At 41.6% G+C, this 20,584-nt stretch overlaps 1 protein-coding gene across 3 annotated transcripts in view; it reads right to left on the bottom strand.

The window, feature by feature from the left end:
- Positions 1 to 20,584, bottom strand: part of LOC124554147 (coatomer subunit beta') — a 174,409-nt gene that overhangs the window by 106,007 nt on the left and 47,818 nt on the right. For all 3 annotated transcript variants that reach the window (XM_047128213.1, XM_047128214.1, XM_047128215.1), the window contains exons 6-8: positions 17,440 to 17,602; positions 6,611 to 6,844; positions 911 to 1,110 (exon numbers count right to left, since the gene is read on the bottom strand). In XM_047128213.1, the coding sequence (XP_046984169.1) occupies positions 911 to 1,110; positions 6,611 to 6,844; positions 17,440 to 17,602 (597 nt within the window). The remainder of the gene's footprint in view (positions 1 to 910; positions 1,111 to 6,610; positions 6,845 to 17,439; positions 17,603 to 20,584) is intronic.

Below are 20,584 nucleotides of genomic sequence, written 5' to 3'. Positions count from 1 at the left end.
CTTATGCTCTCCCTGAAACTCTCTACAACCTCTGATTCTTTCAGTTTATCCAGGTCCCATCTCCTTAAATTCCCACCTTTTTGCAGTTTCTTCAGTTTTAATCTGCAGTTCATAACCAATAGATTGTGGTCAGAATCCACATCTGCCCCTGGAAATGTCTTACAATTTAAAACCTGGTTCCTAAATCTCTGTCTTACCATTATGTAATCTATCTGATACCTTTTAGTATCTTCAGGATTCTTCCAGGTATACAACCTTCTTTCATGATTCTTGAACCAAGTGTTAGCTATGATTAAGTTACGCTCTGTGCAAAATTCTACAAGGCGGCTTCCTCTTTCATTTCTTCCCCCCAATCCATATTCACCTACTATGTTTCCTTCTCTCCCTTTTCCTACTGACGAATTCCAGTCACCCATGACTATTAAATTTTCGTCTCCCTTCACTACCTGAATAATTTCTTTTATCTCGTCATACATTTCATCAATTTCTTCATCATCTGCAGAGCTAGTTGGCATATAAACTTGTACTACTGTAGTAGGCATGGGCTTTGTGTCTATCTTGGCCACAATAATGCGTTCACTATGCTGTTTGTAGTAGCTAACCCGCACTCCTATTTTTTTATTCATTAAGCCATTACACGACATAAAAACACAGACCAGTACCTGTGAATGTAAGACAATCCTGTAACGTTTGAATGCGGAGTTTAGGAAAAACAAACCTTGTCTTGCAGCAGGGTGAATACGGCAGTGTTCTACGTACTGTACCATCTTGTTATACACTGCAGTCAAATAAAATGGGCGATTGGGAGCACAAATGACAACTGGCAGTTGACTACACTGAATCAGAGGCTTTACTGACCATACTGAATAACAAACTGTGGTTACAGCACCGAGCACAAAGAAACAATTACCTTCGGCTCCAAACTCAGGCTTAAAAGCCTTGCGCTCCTTGAAGTTTTTGAACACTTTCACAGTGGAGCTGCCTTCACGGGTTGCATACTCCGACGAGTCCTGGGCCCACACGAACTCCTGTGCAGAGCCGTACGCCTTGTTGCGGAGCGCCATCGACGTGTAGATGATGTACTCGCCGTCGCCACACACCACCACGAACCTGCGGAGGAAGCAGTCGACGGTCACTACTGTGTCACTGGCCGGAGTTAGCGGGGATCGAGTGACAAATGCTCTGCCGATAGACTGTCAGGGAAAACTGCTCACGAGTACATTAAACGACACTGTCAGAATCAAATGTTGGTACAGAATTAATCTTAAGTACACAATGTGTGGTAGAGAAACAGAGTGGGCAGAAACTATACACGAGGTAATAAAGATCGCAAATATTTCAGAATATCGGTACACCCAAATGGCTACGAACAACGTAACAAATTATACGGAACGTGAAATACAAACTCTCCATGATTTTTTTTTAATATTTATAAATGTTCTTTGTGTTCACCCTTTGTGACAGGGTATACGTCTAAAGGATAGTCCGATCCAGCACGTCGAGAGTGACGGTAAGAGCAGCTGCTGCAATGAAGTGGTGCAAATCTTTGAGGTTCCGTAGCACAGGCGAAACAAATGCTATCCACAATGTAACCCCACAAGTGGAAAAAATCACAAAGTGTCAAATCCGGCAACTGTGGCGGCCACTCGAGGAGCGCCAGGTGAGAGACTGTGATCCGACCTATCTGGCGACGTGGCAAATGTCTCTTTCGGGTGATCTCGTGCGGGACTGTAGAAATGTGGAGGGGCGCCACGTACTTCGGAGGTAAAATCTCTACTATCTATTGCGAGTGGTGGCGTGAGCCACAATTACAGTATGCCGAAATAAGTGATACTGTTCACTTCTCTCGGCAAGAGGACGGGTCCACAGACTGTTGTTGTACGTGACAAAACACATTAACTTTCTCAAAATCTCTGACAGGTTTGACAGTTGTGTACGGACTCTCCATTCCCGACATGTAGGTGTTGTGTCAGCTGAATTTTCTAGAAAGATAAAAAATGGATTCATCACTGAAGATTAATTTACCCTCTAAGTCACTTTCGAGATGGTCCTGCGTATTGATGCAGAACTGCAGATAGAGCAAATAGTTTCCAGAATGAGATTTTCACTCTGCAGTGGAGTGTGCGCTGATATGAAACTTCTTGGCAGATTAAAACTGTGTGCCGGACCGAGACTCGAACTCAAGACCTTTGCCTTTCGCGGGCAAGCGCTCTACCGACTGAGCTACCCAAGCACAACTCACGCCCCGTCCTCACAGCTTTACTTCCGCCAGTACCTCGTCTCCTACCTTCTAAACTTTACAGAAGCTCTCCTGTGAACCTTGCAGAACTAGAACTCAGGAAAGAAAGGATAATGCGGAGACATGGCTTAGCCACAGCCTGGGGGATGTTTCCAGAATGAGATTTTCACTCTGCAGCGGAGTGTGCGCTGATATGAAACTTCTGACAGATTAAAACTGTGTGCCGGACCGAGACTCGAACTCGGGACCTTTGCCTTTCACAGGCAAGTGCTCTACCGACTGAGCTACCCAAGCACAACTCACGCCCCGTCCTCACAGCTTTACTTCCGCCAGTACCTCGTCTCCTACCTTCAAAACTTCACAGAAGCTCTCCTGCGAACCGTGCAGGACTAGCGCTCCTGAAAGAAAGGATATTGCGGAGACATGGTTTAGCCACAGCATAGGGAATGTTTCCAGAATGAGATTTTCACTCTGCAGCGGAGTGTGCGTTGATATGGAACTTCCTGGCAGATTAAAAATTGTTGTCACAGTTTATGGACTGCAAGAGCTGCAATTTGTGTGGCTTCACTCTTCAACACTTACAAAGGACTTTCCACACCCTCAGCTCAGCTCAGGGATGTTCAGTTCTGCACTAGCTCAACAGATAGATTCGTGGAACCTGCCAACACCACATCACGCCTCTCACACAGTCTAGTGTCCGACAAGACCAGTCGACTAGCATTTTGCAGTGTGCAAACAACCGACCTGTGCGAATTCCTTGAACCTTTTTCTTATGCTGATGTAAACTGTCACAGCTCTCTGCAAGCTCACTACTGACAGACAATGGGCAAATTATAGCACCCAAAATGCTTTCTCTGCCAGGTCCACAGCAATTTTCAACAACTACACTCAGTGTCACCCCTGTCAACGACTTCCCAAAAGAACCTGCTGGCACAACAGAGTTTTTTCGCAACTGTCATGTTGAAAAAACCTGGAACCATTCAAAATCCTAATGAAGTTGTCGCACACATTATGAAATGAGGAGATCCGAAACCGATACAGGAAAGAAGAAAAGTCTCTCAGAAACTTTAGTCAAAGCAAGGGGGGAGGATAAATACAGACTGAATGAAAGGGGCAGGTCAGTGAATCCCGTGTTACGATATTTGGGAATAATTAACTTGGCAACAGAAATAGAAGTCTATGTAGAGCAGACAAATTAGCACATGTCAAGCAGATTACTGGAAATAGTAGGTACAAATTAGATATACAGATTTCAATTTTATGAATGTTCCACAACAGCTGCCAATGCTTTAAACTATATGGAAATCACTGCCTCAATTGCTGTTAAGGAAGGCAGCTCATCGGATGCTTGTGTACAGATATAAAAAGTACTCAGCTCACTTCAGCTACCTTTTGTTGTATGTTACAGTGGTATTTGTTATTCAGGCTATACATTAAGCATGGAGTAAAGCAAACCAAGGCAAAATTTACGTAAGTAAGTAAAGTCCACAAAGGAGAAATGACATTGTAATCCTGCCTGAGGCACCAAAGGACTGTAGACTGAACAAGGGGGCAAGGAGGGGAGGGGAGGGGGTGGGGGTTGAGCAAGTGGTGATGGACTGTAGTCTAAGTCATGTGACACTAAGAAATGAGAGTGGTACATAAATTTTGCTATTTGGGTAGCAAAATAACTGGTGTTAGCAGAAATAATGAGGTTGTAAAATGCTGACTGGCAACAGCAACAAAACTTTTCTGAAAAAGATATATCTGTTAACATGGAATATAATCTGACAATATTACAAAAAGAATAGACTGCTACTCACTATATAGCGGACATGCCGAGTTGCAAATAGGCACAACAAAAAGATTGTGAAAGAAATAAGCTTTCCGCCAAAATGCCTTCTTCCAAATTAGACGACGTACACACACACACACACACACACACACACACACACACACACACACACACAAATGACCACCATTTCCGGTTGCCGAGGCCAGTCTGGCCTTGGCAGCTAGAGGCTCTGTGTGTGTGTGTGTGTGTGTGTGTGTGTGTGTGTGTGTGTGTGTGTGCGCGCGCGCACGCGCGCACGCACAATTAAGGAGATGGCCTTTTGGCCAAAAGCTAACTTGTTTAAAAGTCTTTTTTTGTGCCTTTCTGTGACTCAATATCTCTGCTATAAGGTGAACAGCAAATCTTTTTCATAATATTGTCATTATTCTGTCCTGGATTTTTGATTGTTGGAATATAAATTTGAATGTTACAAAATCTTCTCTGAAAGTATTTGTCAGTAGTCTAGCCTTGTACATAAGTAAGACTTCGGCAATTTATTGCACAACATGACAAAAAGAAGTTAGAACACACCCTGAAGCAACACAGAATACTTAGTTCTGGTAGTGGAGGGAAGTGGGGGGAAAGAGGGGTGAATTGAAAATTGTAGGAGGAGACAACAGCTTGACTACATAACCCGGTTTGAGTTAAAATAGTGACAGCACTCACGGAGGCATCCAAGTAATCGATCTTCCCCCATCTGCGAATAGATTGGTAAACAACTCTTATATGTGGTACTGTCTGCCATGCACTTTGTCGTGGTTTGCACGGTATGTATGTATGCATGTTTACAGGTAGGTTTCAGGAGTTATGTAGATACACTAGGTGGAGAGCTGCAGTGTTCAGACTGGACACAATGACAAGTCAACAACAACCACGAACACAACTACGACAAAATTTTTAGATTTCTTCAACAGCTTAAGTCACAGTACAAATGGATATACATTAGCGTGACAAAAGTCATGGGATACCTTCTAATATAATGTCAGACCACCTTTTGCCATGCACAGTGCAGCAATCCAAAGTCGTACGGACGCAACAAATTGTTTGAAGTCCAATGCAGATACACTGAGCTATGCTGCATCTACAGCCGTCCATAATTGTGAAAGTGTCGCTGTTGCAGTCACTGTATTTGCTGGATATGGCTCCCTGTGACTTTTTATTCCTGAGGCTGAGGAGAACCATAAAAAGATGTCTTTTTGCCACCATTGAGGAGATAAAAACAGAACCGCTGAAGGAGCTGAACACCATAGCAAAAAGTAAATTCCAGAAGTGCTTCCAAGATTGGAAAAAGTGCCGGCACAAGTGTATTACATCTGAGGGGAATACTCTGAAGGTGGCAAAGTTGATGTTGATGATGATGATGATGATGATGATGATGATGAATAAATAAGAAGTTTTTAAGAAAAACAAAAGTTCTCATTACTTTTTGATCATACACTGTACAACATGTGGTTTTTGATTTGTGTATGCAGTGCCACAATTGATGAAACATAATATTTCCTGTGATTGCATCTTTTGCTTTACTTCAGCATCCAAAAATGAGAAACTGGCAACATTGAGTAAGAGTGTCTGATCACAAAATGAATAAACAAACCATTTCTTATTTCAGACTAGGTGAAAATGCCTCCAACATCACTCTGTCACTCGAGTGAATTCCTTCCTGCTACATAGAGAGCAGTTTAATGAAATAAGCCACGCCGATTCTTGCAAAGTTTCGAAATTCCTGTTTCTCTTCAAACCACAATTCCTTCATTAATAGGGGATATATACCACTGCCTTTATCAGTTCTTCCCAGCCAGGGTTGAACCCAAGAATGTCTGGCATTTTGCTGTCGTCACGCCTTAATCCTAAAGGCTACAGATGCTGCCAGGGCAATAGTTTCAAAAACAACTGCATCCTCCATGTGCAAAATATTATATAAAAGTCAATTTAGATAAACAATTCTTGTGGTACCAAGCGTCTTAACATAGAACAAATGGTCCCTCCCAAAATTGAGAACAGTGATAATTCCATGATAGTTACATAAGAGAACAACAATTTCTTAATAAAAAATAAAAAACTAATAAAACAAGAAATAAAAATTACTTAGTGAATAGGAACCCTAAACTTTTCAGAAATTTTCAATTTCAATTAAGAACTTTACAAGAAAAAACACAGTTTCCTTTGAGATCCTCATGGTATTGCTGTCTAGTGCACACGCTTTGGTTCATGCCACGACTATCGTGCGTGCATCGGGTAATCGGCCAATGTGAACCAGTCTGTACGATTAGGCGGTGCTGCTGCATAGGTGTACACTTTAGGTGTATCGTGTGATAGGGGCTTTACTTTCATAAATCTGCTCGTACACACCTCAATATCAGGCATATTTTCCAACACTTTGGAGCTGCTGCTACCAGTCGCAGAGCAAGGACGATTCAAAAATTAGTACAACAACAATACAATTTTACTCAAGATCAACACAAAACTTAGTAGTCTTTAGTTTGGGAATGACCACTACAGATTAAAAAAAGTAATTAAGCAGTCGACTCTCTCTTATCAGGTAACGCAGACTGCCGCACCTGCCATTGGGGTTGTGGGCGATGGTCTGGGGGTAGATGTCGCAGGAGCCGAGGTCCTTGACAGCCAGCGGCAGACGCTCGCCGTCCTTCACCTCCGAGCCCTCGCCCAGAGCCTTCAGGTTCGCCTGCTGCACCTCCGAGTGGCGCGCCCAGATTATCTTTCCGCCGTTGGCATCCATCGACACTGCCGGCTCCTCACGTCCCACTTTCACCATGATGCTGCCTTCGTCGTACCTGCCGAATGAGACATTGACTTGAAATGTAACTCCCACAGATAGGACCACTGTAGAAACTGTCAAAAATGTTTAATGGAGCAGTCAGTACATCTCTCTCTCTCTCTCTCTCTCTCTCTCTCTCTCTCTCTCTCTCAACCATTTTAATCAATTGATATACGTGAGGATAGAGATGAGATACAGATAAAAGTTGTAGGTGGTAAAGATGGTCAGACATTGCTACTATAGGCCATGATCTAATATTTGATTCAATATTTGAAAAAGTGGCAATTTTTTTTGTACAAAATGATATATTATTCAACATCATGGCAATGTTCAGTGAAGGTCAAATAAGCAAGTATGTTTTTAGTTCTAGTAGGGGTTAACTAAGAACAGAAGAGGCATATTGCAATCACAGTGTCAGATATAAACTGGAAGGGGCATTCCAGGAAATGAGAGCTGAGGGGACTCACTCAGCAAATTTGCAAATGTCAAAATAACAAAACACATTAATTAAAATTAATTGAAATCTTTCTTCACTCTTTCCAAATCTGACATCACAAATAGGGATTTCCATGAAACAAAACTCAACCTTCAAGTGACCTTGGTTGTCTAGGTAATTGTCTAGGCAATGATATGTGACCCCTTATGCTCCTTCTAATCTGTATCTAACACTGTGTCCCCCCTCTTTTCTGAGTTAATCCCCACTGGAACTAAAAACATATTTGCTTATTTGACCTTCACTGAGCCTTGCCATTACTTTGAATAAAGTATCATTCTGCCACTCTTTTCAAAGGTTAAATCAAATATTATGATTCCCATTAAAGAAACCACTTTAACCTGCAAATCACGTTCAAGGTCACAGCCACTTTAATCATTCGAGGCAAAAATGTACAAGTACTAATAGTTCATTTCTCTATGATACATAAACAATAAAAATGCTTGTGGAAAGATAAATACCTGGTAAAAAAGAAACATCTTATATCTTACTCAACTAAGCAAATGTGCTGAAAATTTATGGGGCAGAGTTGAAGCCCAATATTAGCAGAATAATCAGCCGGGCAGAAGCAGTGAGTCAAGACACAAGCAGCAGCAGGGAAGTAACTGATTTTGTGATTTTTATGAATTCCTAATCAGGAGCGAATTATATAATTTCATCTGTGTGCTCTGATAGTTTAATTTCTTGAGTTTCTCCATGTTAATTTAATTTCTAATAGACACAGTTCTCACGTTTTTGTTTGCATCAGAAAATAAACCAAGTTTCTTATCAGGGGCGAATTATTTAGTCTCACCTGAGTGCTTTGGTAGTTCAGTTTTTTAATCTCTGCATATTAATCTAATGCATTAGACACAGTTATTGTAGTTTTGTCAGAGTTCCGCAGCACGTGTCGATAGTACGTTTGTCTTAGTAGTGTAGGTTCCACGGTCTTTAGTATGGATCGGGACACTGACTGAAATGCACGGATGTGAGCAGAGTTGATGACACTTCGCCCTCAGCTCCAGGCTGTTATGGCTTCGGTTACACAGCTTGAAGTTGCAGTGGATGGACATCACTGTTGTGGGTGGGCCGCAGGTATTAAACGCACGTCCAGCACGTTCGAATTCTCTGATTGGTCCTCACAAGTGCCAGCCCAGTTACTGCTCATACTGAGGTGGACCCTCACCCGTGGTCAAGTGGAAGGTCGCTTTGGGGAGTGGCAGGTGGCAAAAGACTTCCCAGGGGGCCACACGTAAGGCCTCTCTGGTTAGTCTGACAAACAGGTTCCAGTGCTGTTTGTGGTTAACATTGTCACTCAGCCAGATGCAGTCGCCAGTCCTGTTTCAAAGGAAACCTACCAACCTGCAAGATCCGGGCAATCAGAGAGGGTGGGATCATTGGTAGTTGGAAGCTCCAATGTTAGGCATGTTATGGGGCCCCTTAGGGACACGGCTGCCAAGAAATGTGCACTTTGTGTGCATACCGGGTGGAGTCATTCCAGATGTGGAATGGGTCCTTCCGGCTGCCATGAAGAACACACAGTGCAGCCAACTGCAGGTGATGGTTCACGCCTGTACCAATGATGTGTGTTGCTTTGGATCAGAAGAGATTCTCTTTGGTTTCGAGTGGCTAACAGAAATGGTAAAAGCTGCCAGTCTTGCTTACGAGATGAAAGCATAGCTCACAATTTGCGGCATAGTCGACAGGACCGTATGCGGATCTCTGGTACAGAGCTGAGTGGAGACTCTGAATCAGAGGCTCAGATGGTTCTGCGACCATGTAGGCTGCAGATTCCTCGACTTGCGCCATAGGGTTTTGGGTTCTGCTGAATAGGTCAGGAGTCCAATGCACGCAGGAGACAGCTACACGGGTAGCAGGGGATGTGTGCGGTGAACTGGGTGGGTCTCGAGAAAACACAAGAAGGGCTTCAGTCTCAAAGGGTGCAGGCCAAAAGACAGGAAAAATGTAGATACAGGAACCATCGGTCTAACAGTTGTAAATTGTCATAGCTGTGTTGGGAAAGTACCAGAGTTCCAAGCACTAATAGAAAGCACTGATGCTCAAATCGTTATAGGCACTGAAAGCTGGCTAAAGCTGAAGATAAGTTCAGCTGAAATTTTTGCACAAAACATAACAGTGTTCCAAAATGATAGGCTAAACACAGTTGGTGGTGGTGTGTTTGTTGCTGCTAGAAGTAGCATATCTTGTCACGAAATTGAAGTAGATACTTCCTGTGAGATTGTCATTCTTCACAACCAGAAAAAAATAATGATTGGATCCTTTTACTGACCTCCCAATTCAGATGATACAGCTGCTGAAAGGTTCAAAGAAAACTCGAGTTTAATCTCAAACATGTACCCAACTCATACAATTATAGTTGGTGGTGACTTTAATTTACCCTCGATATGTTGACAAAAATACATGTTTAAATCTGGAAGTATGCCTAAATCATCATCTGAAACTGTGATAACTGCATTCTCTGAAAATTAGTTCGAGCAGTTAATTCGTGAGCCCACACGAATAGTAGAAGGTTGTGAAAACGGACTTGACCTCTTAGCAACAAATAATCCTGAGCTAATAACAAGCATCAAAATGGATACAGGGATTAGTGAACACAGTGTGGTTGTAGTGAGATTGAATACTGTAACCCCAAAAACCTCCAAAAGTAAATGAAAAATGTACCTATTAAAAAATGCAGACAGAAGTTCACTTGACACCTTCCTGAGACAGAATTTCACTTCTTCCAGCTTAACAATGTAAGTTTAGACCAGATGTGGCTTGAATTCTAAGAAACAGTATCAGCAGCACCAGCAATTGAGAGATTTACACCAAATAACTTAATGACAGAGCTGATCCTCCTGGTACACAAAACAGGTCAGAATGCTCTTGCAGAGACAACAGAGAAAAGAAAAAGCCAAGTTTAAACAGACACATAATCTCCAAGATTGGCGATCTTTTACAGAAGCTCGAAATTTAGCACAGACTTCAATGCGAGATGCTTATAATAATTTTCACATCGTAACTTTATCTCAAAATTTGGCAGTAAATACAAAGAGATTCTGGTTGTATGTGAAGTATGCTAGCAGCAAGACACAATCAATGCCTTCTCTGCACGAGAGCAATGGAAATACAGTTGATGACAGTGCTGCTGAAGCAGAGTTGCTAAAGCAGAGTTACTAAACACAGCCTTCCAAAATTCTTTCACCAAAGATAAAGAAGTAAATATTCCAGAATTTGAAGCAAGAACATCTGCAAACATGAGCAACATAGAAATAGATATTCTCAGAGTAGAGAAGCAACTTAAATCACTTAATACAAGCAAGTCTTCCAGTCCAGACTGTATACCAATTAGGTTCCTTTCAGAATATGTTGATGCAATCTTCATAGTTAACAATCATATACACCCATTTGCTCAACAAAAGATCCGTACCCAAAGATTGGAAAGTTGCACAGAAGGAGTACGCCACTAAATCACAGGTCTGTGTAATCAACTTCAATATGCAGCAGGATTTTTTAACATATATTGTATTTGAACATTATGCATTATCTCGAAGAGAACAATCTATTGACACACAGTGAACACGAATTTAGAAAACACCATTCTTGTGAAACACAACTAGCTGTTTACTCACATGAAGTGTTGAGTGCTACTGACAGAGCATTTCAAATTGATTCTGTATTTCTAGATTTCCGGAAGGCTTTTGACACTTAGTCCCACACAAGCGGCTTGTAGTGAAATTGTGTGCTTATGGAATATCTGTCAGTTACATGACTGGATTTGTGATTTCCTGTCAGAGAGGTAACAGTTCGTAGTAACTGACGGAAAGTCATCGAGTAAAACAGGAGCGATTTTTGGCGATAACCAAGGTAGTTTTATAGGCCCTTTGCTGTTCTTTATCTACATAAATGATTTAGGAGAAACTAAGCAGGCATCTTAGGTTGTTTGCAGATGTTGGTGTATTTTATTTACAAATAAAGTAATCAGAAGATCAAAACAAATTGCAAAACGATTTAGATGAGACATCTGTATGGTGCAAAAATTGGCATCTGACTCTAAATAACAAAAAGTGTGAGGTCATCCACATGAGTGCTAAAAGGAATCCATTAAACTTTGGTTACACAATGAACATGTCAAATCTAAAGGCCGTAAATTCAAATAAATACCTCGCAATTACAATTACGATTAACTTAAATTGGAAGGAACACAGAGAAAACGTACTGAAGAGACTGCCTACACCATGCTTCTCTGTCCTCTTTTAGACTACTGCTGCATGGTGTGGGATACTTACCAGACAGGACTGACGGAGTACATCCAGAAAATTCAAAAAAAGCAGCACACTTTGCATTGTCACGAAATAGGGGAGAAGGTGTCACCCAAATTATTAAAACAAAGACTTTCTTGTTGAGGCGTAATCTTCTCACGAAATTTCGATCGCCAACTTTCTCCTCTGAATGCTCCCTATATAGGGGGAAATGATCATCGTAATGAAATAAGGGAAAGCAGAGCTCACACGGAGAGATATATGTGTTTGCTTTTCTGCACACTGAATGAGATTGGACTAATACAGAGTTCTTGTGAGTGTGGTTCGATGAACCCTCTGCCAGGCACTTAAATGTGATTTGCACAGTATCCGTGTGTAGACGTAGAGATAGACATTCAAATGGATGTAAAAAATCAAAAGCAATGTACCAGATTTAAATTTTAAGTAATGTAATATAACACATTTCACAGTTAAACAAGAAACAAATCAACTTACAATACAACATTAACGCAGTACAGAGAAAAGCAGTTGTAACTGACTAAACAACAATGCAATATTTTCTGCAGATTGTTAAATATTTACAAATCCCAGGTGGTGGAGACAGTGTCACGTGAGTGTTTTACATGGGAGGAAAATAAAAGGAAACATACTGGTATGAAGCAAAAGGTGTTGAGTCGTTAGCAACAAAATAACCTGGAACAAGTGATCTTGCAACAAAGATGATTATTAATTAAAAATATCAAAAATTCTATTGTTTGATTAAAATTCTTCTGGGTGTAGCACATTGCCATCATACAAAATACTTCAAAATTTCTAAAATATAAAACCGACATTTCAGCTGCATTACAATGTGTTTCCTCGGCACAAGACTTGTTACACTAGAGGGCAGATGCCTATATTTATTGCAAACTACTGGGTAAGTGATGTGTTGCACAAGCATTTTTCAAACTGGGCATTTTTCAAACTGACGTATGATTTTCGCAACTATAAAAAGTTTAGTTTTGTAATGAATTAAATAATCTACATTTTGGAATGTACGTTTTATTTATGAGCATTTATCACAAAATGGATGGACACAGCGTATCTGCGAGCCGGGATGACGATGAAAGTAGCACCGAGTATGCGACACCTGCCGGTAAGGCTGTTGTCGGGTCTTGCCTCGGCAATACGGTGCGAGCCGTAGGGAAAGAGCAGCTGTGGCAATGTTAACGACATAACAGGGACACGACAAACTTGTTATAAATTCAATCAGTTGGAATGTGTTAAATAAGACAGACTGTTTGTGGACTTAAACCTCTTCAAAATAACTACGATGTCCCACATAATATTACACTTCTGTACGCATAATCACTGTAAACGCCAGTAAAATATACGGTACGTCATTATCAGAAGCATCGTACATATTTTGAGAATAGGATGTCAGATCTGTACTCTTAACTTGCAGCAGTAAGCGCAACACTTCGAGAATAGAAGTTCGACCAGAAGAGGTTGCCGAGTGTGCCGAAATAAGGTGAGCGAGAGTGAATAATAGGAGGTCTTAGCTCCCAATGAAGCTTTACTTCCCCACCCGGTATCACAGTAAAGAACCAGCAGAATTTTGCAGTAGGTACGACGATATTTGAGAAGTTCATTTTCGAAAGGTACCAAATCGGAAAATTTGAAAAATTAAATAACAGGTGACAGCATTACTCAGAGCCATTACCTCTCTAATAAGAACTTGTGTGTGCCAAAATATAACATATCTGTTACGTATTTCCCCTTAAGACTTGCTGCTCATGGTGACGAGCATCAAATCCAGTCTTATTTTGTTTCCAAGAAGTAACAAATCCCAGCGGCCAGTGTCTTTGGTAATGAAATTACACAAACAACATGGCCGACATTTGTTTACATGACACTGTATGTTGCAAGGAAGAGTCTGTCATTTTTTTATGTTCATTGTGTGTTTTTAAATGAATTATGGAGTTTGATATGTCAGATGAATACTGCAAATCACAAACAGAAACTTCAGAACAACAGTTAACAAATTTAACACAATTTTCTGCCAAAAGGTACCAAATCCATTTTATTTATGCAATAACAATTAAACAGACAAACATTTAACAGAAATACTTGGAGTAATGAGTCAACATCTGTCTGAATATACCGTATTTACTCGAATCTAAGCTGCACTCGAATCTAAGCCGCACCTGAAAAATGAGACTCAAAATCAAGGAAAAAAAATTTTCCCGAATCTAAGCCGCACCTGAAATTTGAGACTCGAAATTCAAGGGGGAAGAAAAGTTTTGAACCGCACCTCCAAAACGAAACAAGTTGGTCCATATTACAAGCGCTCCGTCTGTATTTATACGGTTACCCTTCCTTTTTCACGTGCTTCATTTGGTTTGAATCTATTTCTTATTTTTCTTTGATCTGATAAGTGCCATTCCCTTTGTTATAGGTGTTTACGTCACTCTAAGCTGAAAATGCATTACTGTACTGTGTCATGCATTGTGTCACATTCTGATAATGAGTGAGTGTTAACGGCCTGTTGTCGCTCGTGGCATGGCTTGCTTTTGTGCGCGCTACCGCCGATTACAATTTTTAAAAAAAGAGGAATCATCTCATTAGCGAAACAGTGGCAAGATACTGCTATTTGTTGTTATTTACACTGCTGCTTCCTTTGATTATGATCAACAAGAACCAAATAATAGACTGCGTATGATAGAAGATGTTCTGAACAAGAGTTAGGCGAAAAATTTTCTCCGTTTGAAAATCTTTGCAGACGCCTCTTTAGTACATTACATTCTGCACTGAAATTAGAGTCATCTTAGATTTAAAAATTTTGTCAATTGCCGTGCTTTATTTCTGAGTGTATCACTATTAGGCATAAGAATAATACGAATATAAACGTGACATGATACGTATATTCTTCGGTGTTTGCTGTTGTCTCACTAGTTTTGCAGTTTATTAGGCAGACAGGATTTAAATGAGATAGCAGCAAACACGAAATACTACATGGCAAAGTGTTGATATTCATATTATTCTTATGGTGAAGAGAATACTGCATGTGATTCACAATTCATAAAAGTTCCTATTAGCAACAGGTAGGAAAAAATTCAGAACGTAGAGTTGGCCATATTGGCAAACATCCCAAACAGTCTTGCCAGTCGGATTTTTGTAGTACATTCAAATGCTGCTACATTCGAAGATGAACAATACGGAATTTGTATTTACTTCGTTGGATAATGTACGAAAATGCAGTGGTCGAAACTCAGAGCGGAGAAGAAATCTCGTCTCCCATCTTTTTTTTAAATTTATTTACAAAGCATGCCTGTGTAGCGCTACGTATATTCGACGGCGGTAGTTAGTTGTGGCGGCACCTACCAACATTTTTCAGAACTTCCGCTTACTTTGCACTCGATTCTAAGCTGCAGGCAGTTTTTTGTATTACAAAAACCGGAAAAAAAGTGCAGCTTAGATTCGAGTAAATACGGTAACAATAAAGCTACCAAACAAGTTCTGACGTTACTGTGCTTGTGGAACATTTTTTGTCTTCCCTGTTAGATTAAATTTTATGGATTTGGTACCTTTCGAAAATGAGCTTCTCATTTGTGGACTATGTGGCTCGACGAATGACACCTGTCCGCAAATTGGGGTCCAGCTTCCGTCTGGCACTTTTTTCCTCGGTGTGCACGGAAGTATATTGGCAGTTTGTATATTGCCGTTTACGCTGTCGTGCCCGTGCACGGCGAAGCTCCGGCCCTGCGACCGCTCGTGCCCCGTGGGACAGACAGATGGCAGCCAGAAGTTTGTAGTCGTACACCACATAATATACAATATAGTTATTTTTATCATATCACATTCACTGGCTTTGCCAACTTGCAATCAGAGTTCTTCTTCAAACCAAGCCAGACATCACCCAATGCTAGAGATCAGTCAGTCAGCACAACCTTACACTCCAAAACAAGATGGTACAGATGCACAATCAATATAATTTGCATTCTGTTGTTTTTCTGTTTTCACACCTGTGACATCACATACAGCAAATTAATTACATCACATATCAAAGCCGATTTCCTGTATCAGTAAACTTATCTACATCCACACGGCTACTCTGCAAATCACACTTAAGTGCCTCGCATAGGATTCATCGAACCACTTTCACATTAATTGATATCGTTCCACTCTCCCACAGCACACAGATCAACGAAAACTTACATCTTTTCGTGCGAGCTCTGATTTCCCTTATTTTATTAAGATTATCGTTTCTCCTCACGTAGATCTGCATCGACATACTGTTTCCACGTGTGGAGGAGAAAGCTTGTGATTGAAATTTTGTGAGAAGATCCAATCACAACAAAAAAACACCTTTGTTTTAATAATCTCCACCACAAATGCTGTACTGCGTCTCTGACACTCCCTCCCCTATTCTCAGTAATACAAACCATACTGCCCTTCTTTGAACTTTCTCTATGTACTCCATTTATCTTGTATGGTAAGGATTGCACACCACACAGCAGTACTCCAAAAGAGGTCAGCCAAGTGTAGTGTATGCACTCTCTTGAGGAGATTTGTCGTATCTTGTAAGTGTTCTCCCAATAAAATGTTGCCTTCCAGCAACATTGTCTGAGTGTTCTTTCCAAATTAAGTTATTCATAATTGTAATTCCTAGATATTTAGTTGAATTTATGGCCTTTAGATTTGATTGATTTATCATGTAACCGAAGTTCAACAGATTCCTCATGTAGATGACCTCTCACTTTTCATTATTTATAGTCAATTCTCAATTTGCAGACAATACAGATATCTTATCTAAATCGTTTTGCTATTAGTTTTGAGCCTGTGAGGACAGCCCCATCTACAAACAACTGCAAAAAACAAGACTGCTGCTCAGATTGGCTCCTAAATAAATAAGGAACAGTGAAGGGCCTATACCACTACCTTGGAGAATGCCAGAAATCACTTCTGTTTTACTCGATGACTTCCCCTCAGTTATTATGAACTGTGACCTCTATGACAGGAAACCACAAACCGAGTCACATAACAGAAACAATATTCCATATGCACACAATTTGGTTACAAGTCACTTGCGAGATACAGTGTCAAAAACCTTCTGGAAACCAAGAAATATAGGATCAATTTGAAATCCCTCGCCGACAGCACTCGACACTTTGTGTAAGTAAAGAGCTAGTTGTGTTTCATAAGAGCAACGTTTTCTAAATCTGTATGGACCGTGTATCAACAGACTGTTCTCTTCGAGGTAATTCATAATGTACAAACGCAATATATGTCCCGAGGTCCTGCTACATATCAAAGCTGTACTTCAGTGGATTACTCCTATTGCCTTTCTTGAATATTGGTGTGACCTGTGCAATTTTCCAGTCTTTGGGTACGGATCTCTCGAGCAAACAGCTGTATATGATTGTTAAGTATGCAGCTGTTGCATCAGCATACTCTAAAAGGAACCTAATTGATATACTGTCTGGATCCGAAGACTTGCTTTTATTAAGCAATTTAAGCTGCTTCACTACGCCAATAAGATTTCTACTTCTAGGTTACTCATGTTGGCAGCTGTTATTAATTTGAATTTTGGAATATTTACTTCATCTTCTTTGGTGAAGAAACTTCAGAAGGCTGTGTTTCGTAACTCTGCTTTAGCAGCACTGTCATTGATAAATTTTCACTGCTATCACGCAGAGAAAGCATTTATCGTGTCTTGCACCGGCATACTTTACATACGATCAGAATCTCTTTGGGTTTTCTGCCACGTTTCGAGACAAAGTTTCAATGTGGAAACGATTATAAGCATCTCGCATTGAGTCTGCACTAGAACTGATTTAAAAGGCTGCACTGACATAGCTTTCTGTGCAATGTTTCGTCCAGACAGACAGCACTCACCCCAGGGCGACGTTGTTGGAGCCCCGCATGCAGGCGATGGTCCAGACCCTCTCGAGGCCGTAGTTGAGCGATGACTCGAGGCGGTACGTGCCGGCATGCCAGATGCGCACCGTCCCGTCCTCTGACCCAGTCAGCACAATCGGCAGCTCGGGGTGGAAGCACACTGCGACAGCAGGTTAACGGTGTATATCTCCGAATATTTCTGCCACGTTCTGTGGCACAGTGGGAGCTGAAGCTACTCGATCACAGACAGAGTGGCAAAACCGCCATAAAGGAGTTTAAACAACAAACCAATCAAAAACCTGAAAACAACTGTTGCGTAATAATATAAACAAATAAAAAGGCCTGGTATGTTTTCTTATACATACGTGTAGTTACATGTAGAATGGAAAATGGCTTTGTACACCTTTTAGGCTCTGGAAGAGATGGAAAATATCCGTGCAAAGAAAGAGGAAGGTTTCACGTTGAGGGAGAACGATCGGAAGCAGTAGACTGCCACCGTGCTTTCTGTTCGTGCAGAGCTGCCCACCTAGTGGGACTGGACATTCAGAGCACATCTCCACCCACCGTAGTGGGCGTGCATTATTCTGTGCAGGAGTACGTGGAAAGTCTCACGAGGTGTGTTCATAGAGAAGGCGTAATTGAGGTGAAGTGAAATGTCTGAGTTGAAGTCCAAAGGTTGGACAATGTAACACAAGGGTCGTCCACAAAGTAAGTTCTGTTTGGTTATATAAAACAAATGTGTACAGACACAGAAAAAATATTTATTGTACAGACGTCTACAACTGTTAAACTACTTTTCTACATAGCTTCCAAAATTTTGTAGGCACTTGTCATAGCGTGGCACAAGTTTTTGTATGCCTTCCTCATAGAAGGTTGGCGCCTGTGTATTCGACGTTGTGGTTACACATTCTTTCAGCTCGCCATCATCACTGAAGTGTTGACCACGAAGGACAGATCATAGGTGTAAGAAGAGATGAAAGTCACTAGGAGCGAGGTCTGGGCTGTACTATTGGGTATGGGGGGGGGGGGGGGGGCACCACCTTTTGACAGTAACCCTCAGCGCTTGTTCTGTATTGTGAAGTGCAATTTCTTAGTTTGGCAGCGTGGTAAGAAACCAATCAGCAAAATGCCTTTTCTGTCCCAAAAAATGGTGCACGACTTTTCGAGGTGTCAAGATTTGCTTAGGCTTAACTTTCATAGGGGATGAAGTGTGCCTCCGTTCCATTGATTGCCGTTTTGTTTCAGGGTCTCGTACGATACCCAAGATTCATCCCCTGTATCCAAAAAAGAAACCATTGCCTTCTTCATTGTACAGCATCAAAAACTGAAGTGCACTGCCCATCTGTTTTTCAGTGTTGTTCAGTAAGAATTTTGAGTACCCAATGTGAGAAAAGTTTTCGAAATTTCAGTTTTTCAGTAACAATTTCATGAAGTAGTGCACGAGATTTGCGTAACTTCCATAGGAAGGGCACTAAGTGTAAACTTACAGTTGTCCTTAATCTTCTCTTCGACTGTGTGAACCAGTTCATCAGTAACCTCAGACAGGCGTCCACTTCGTTCTTCATCGTGCACTTTATCACGTCCTTCACTGAACAGTCTGACATCTCGTAACCATCGAATCACTCACAGCATTTGGCTGTAAACATCGCAGATTTGCCGATGAATTTCATGCAGTTTAACTTTCTTTGCATTTACAAAACAAATCACAGATCCGATTTCCAACGTGGCGCCATTTTCAATTACGGCTGACATTATAAAGAAGCACTACAAAGCACACGACGGCAGCAGCGATCTCAAAATGGCGTGGACGTCTTCTCCTCGCGTCAGAGTAACTGCTGCGCACGTTCAGAACTGCGACAGTAGCGCCGCCGCGGATAGAAATAGAAACGGAACTTACTTTGTGGACAACCCTCGTATAATTAAGTTGTATTGCTAACTGAAAAGAAAATATATGTTTTGAATGGAAAGAGGTGTTTGAGATGCTTTTGTAGCCAGATCAACAATTAAGCTCTCTTTCAACATATCCCTTAAATATTCAAAGGAGAGGAGCTGGTCATAGCACAAAAGAGATAGCCCAGAACTGAGTATCAGGGCCAGTTCTGAATTCTGTAATAAATAATATATGCGACTGTGCATTCAGTGAAGTCACATCAGACAAACCCGATACACACACACATGCAGCCTGCGGACAAGTTGAGACCCGAACCGAGCGAAAACAGTGCACGGGGGTCGATGCCCAGTCCGGCACACAGCTCCGATCGGGCTGCACGTGACTGGAAATGGGAAGACACGAGGAGCTGAGGAAGAGTTGGCATGCAAATGCACGGTTCACACTAAAATCCTTTCGGGTGTACTGCGCAGATCACACACTGCCCTCAGAAACTGCCTCCAGCAGAGCCCGTCCCATACAGCTTCCGTCCAGTTTCTCACGAATCCCGGTCGCTGCAAGTCTCTATCCCAGGGCTTCCCAATGTGTGGCCTGCGGACCCCTTACAGGTCCGCTGGCTCTTTCTAGGGGGTCCGCGGCCACCTTTCACCAAATCGTGTAAAATAATGAGTAAAATTATTGAATAAAAATGTGAAAATCAAATTCATCACTACCTTTTTTCCATGTGAAAAAATGTGTACTTTTACTTCAGGTCGTATTCCCAAGCAGCCTTTGCAGTTTCTAAGTGAGAACGCATACACAGTTTAGTGCCGGAGAATGCGGCTTCTCTGATCGACTGTTTTGCGACAATACGGGGGTCGTTTGTGCGCCGGCTCACGGCAGTAGATGCACTGAAACTTTTATGCATGCGTGGAGCGAGCTTTGTTGACCAGTCACAGCGCTCGCTGGCACGTATGCGGCCCCAGGCATCATTAAATCTTAAACTTGCTTTGTCAGTGCACTACCTATTTCATAAGTCAATTTTTGACCTTCAAGTTGTTTTCATTCATCTCTAAACCAAAGACTATTGATACTCCAGGGGAGGGGGGGGGGGGGGGGGGGGGGGGGGAATCCTTGGGAACAGACTAGGGGTCCGCTATGGATTTTCGACTGAAGAAGGGGTCCACCAGCTTGAAAGGTTGGGAAGCCCTGCTCTACGCAGTCCATCCCCTCCCCTTGTTCTCAGTCTTCCCTGTGGACACTTTCCCTCTAAGT

The sequence above is a fragment of the Schistocerca americana genome, chromosome 11, assembly GCF_021461395.2.
Source record: "Schistocerca americana isolate TAMUIC-IGC-003095 chromosome 11, iqSchAmer2.1, whole genome shotgun sequence".
NCBI lineage: Eukaryota > Metazoa > Arthropoda > Insecta > Orthoptera > Acrididae > Schistocerca > Schistocerca americana.
The sequence above is the reverse complement of the archived record's forward strand: the minus strand, read 5'-3'. Positions and strand labels throughout refer to the sequence as shown.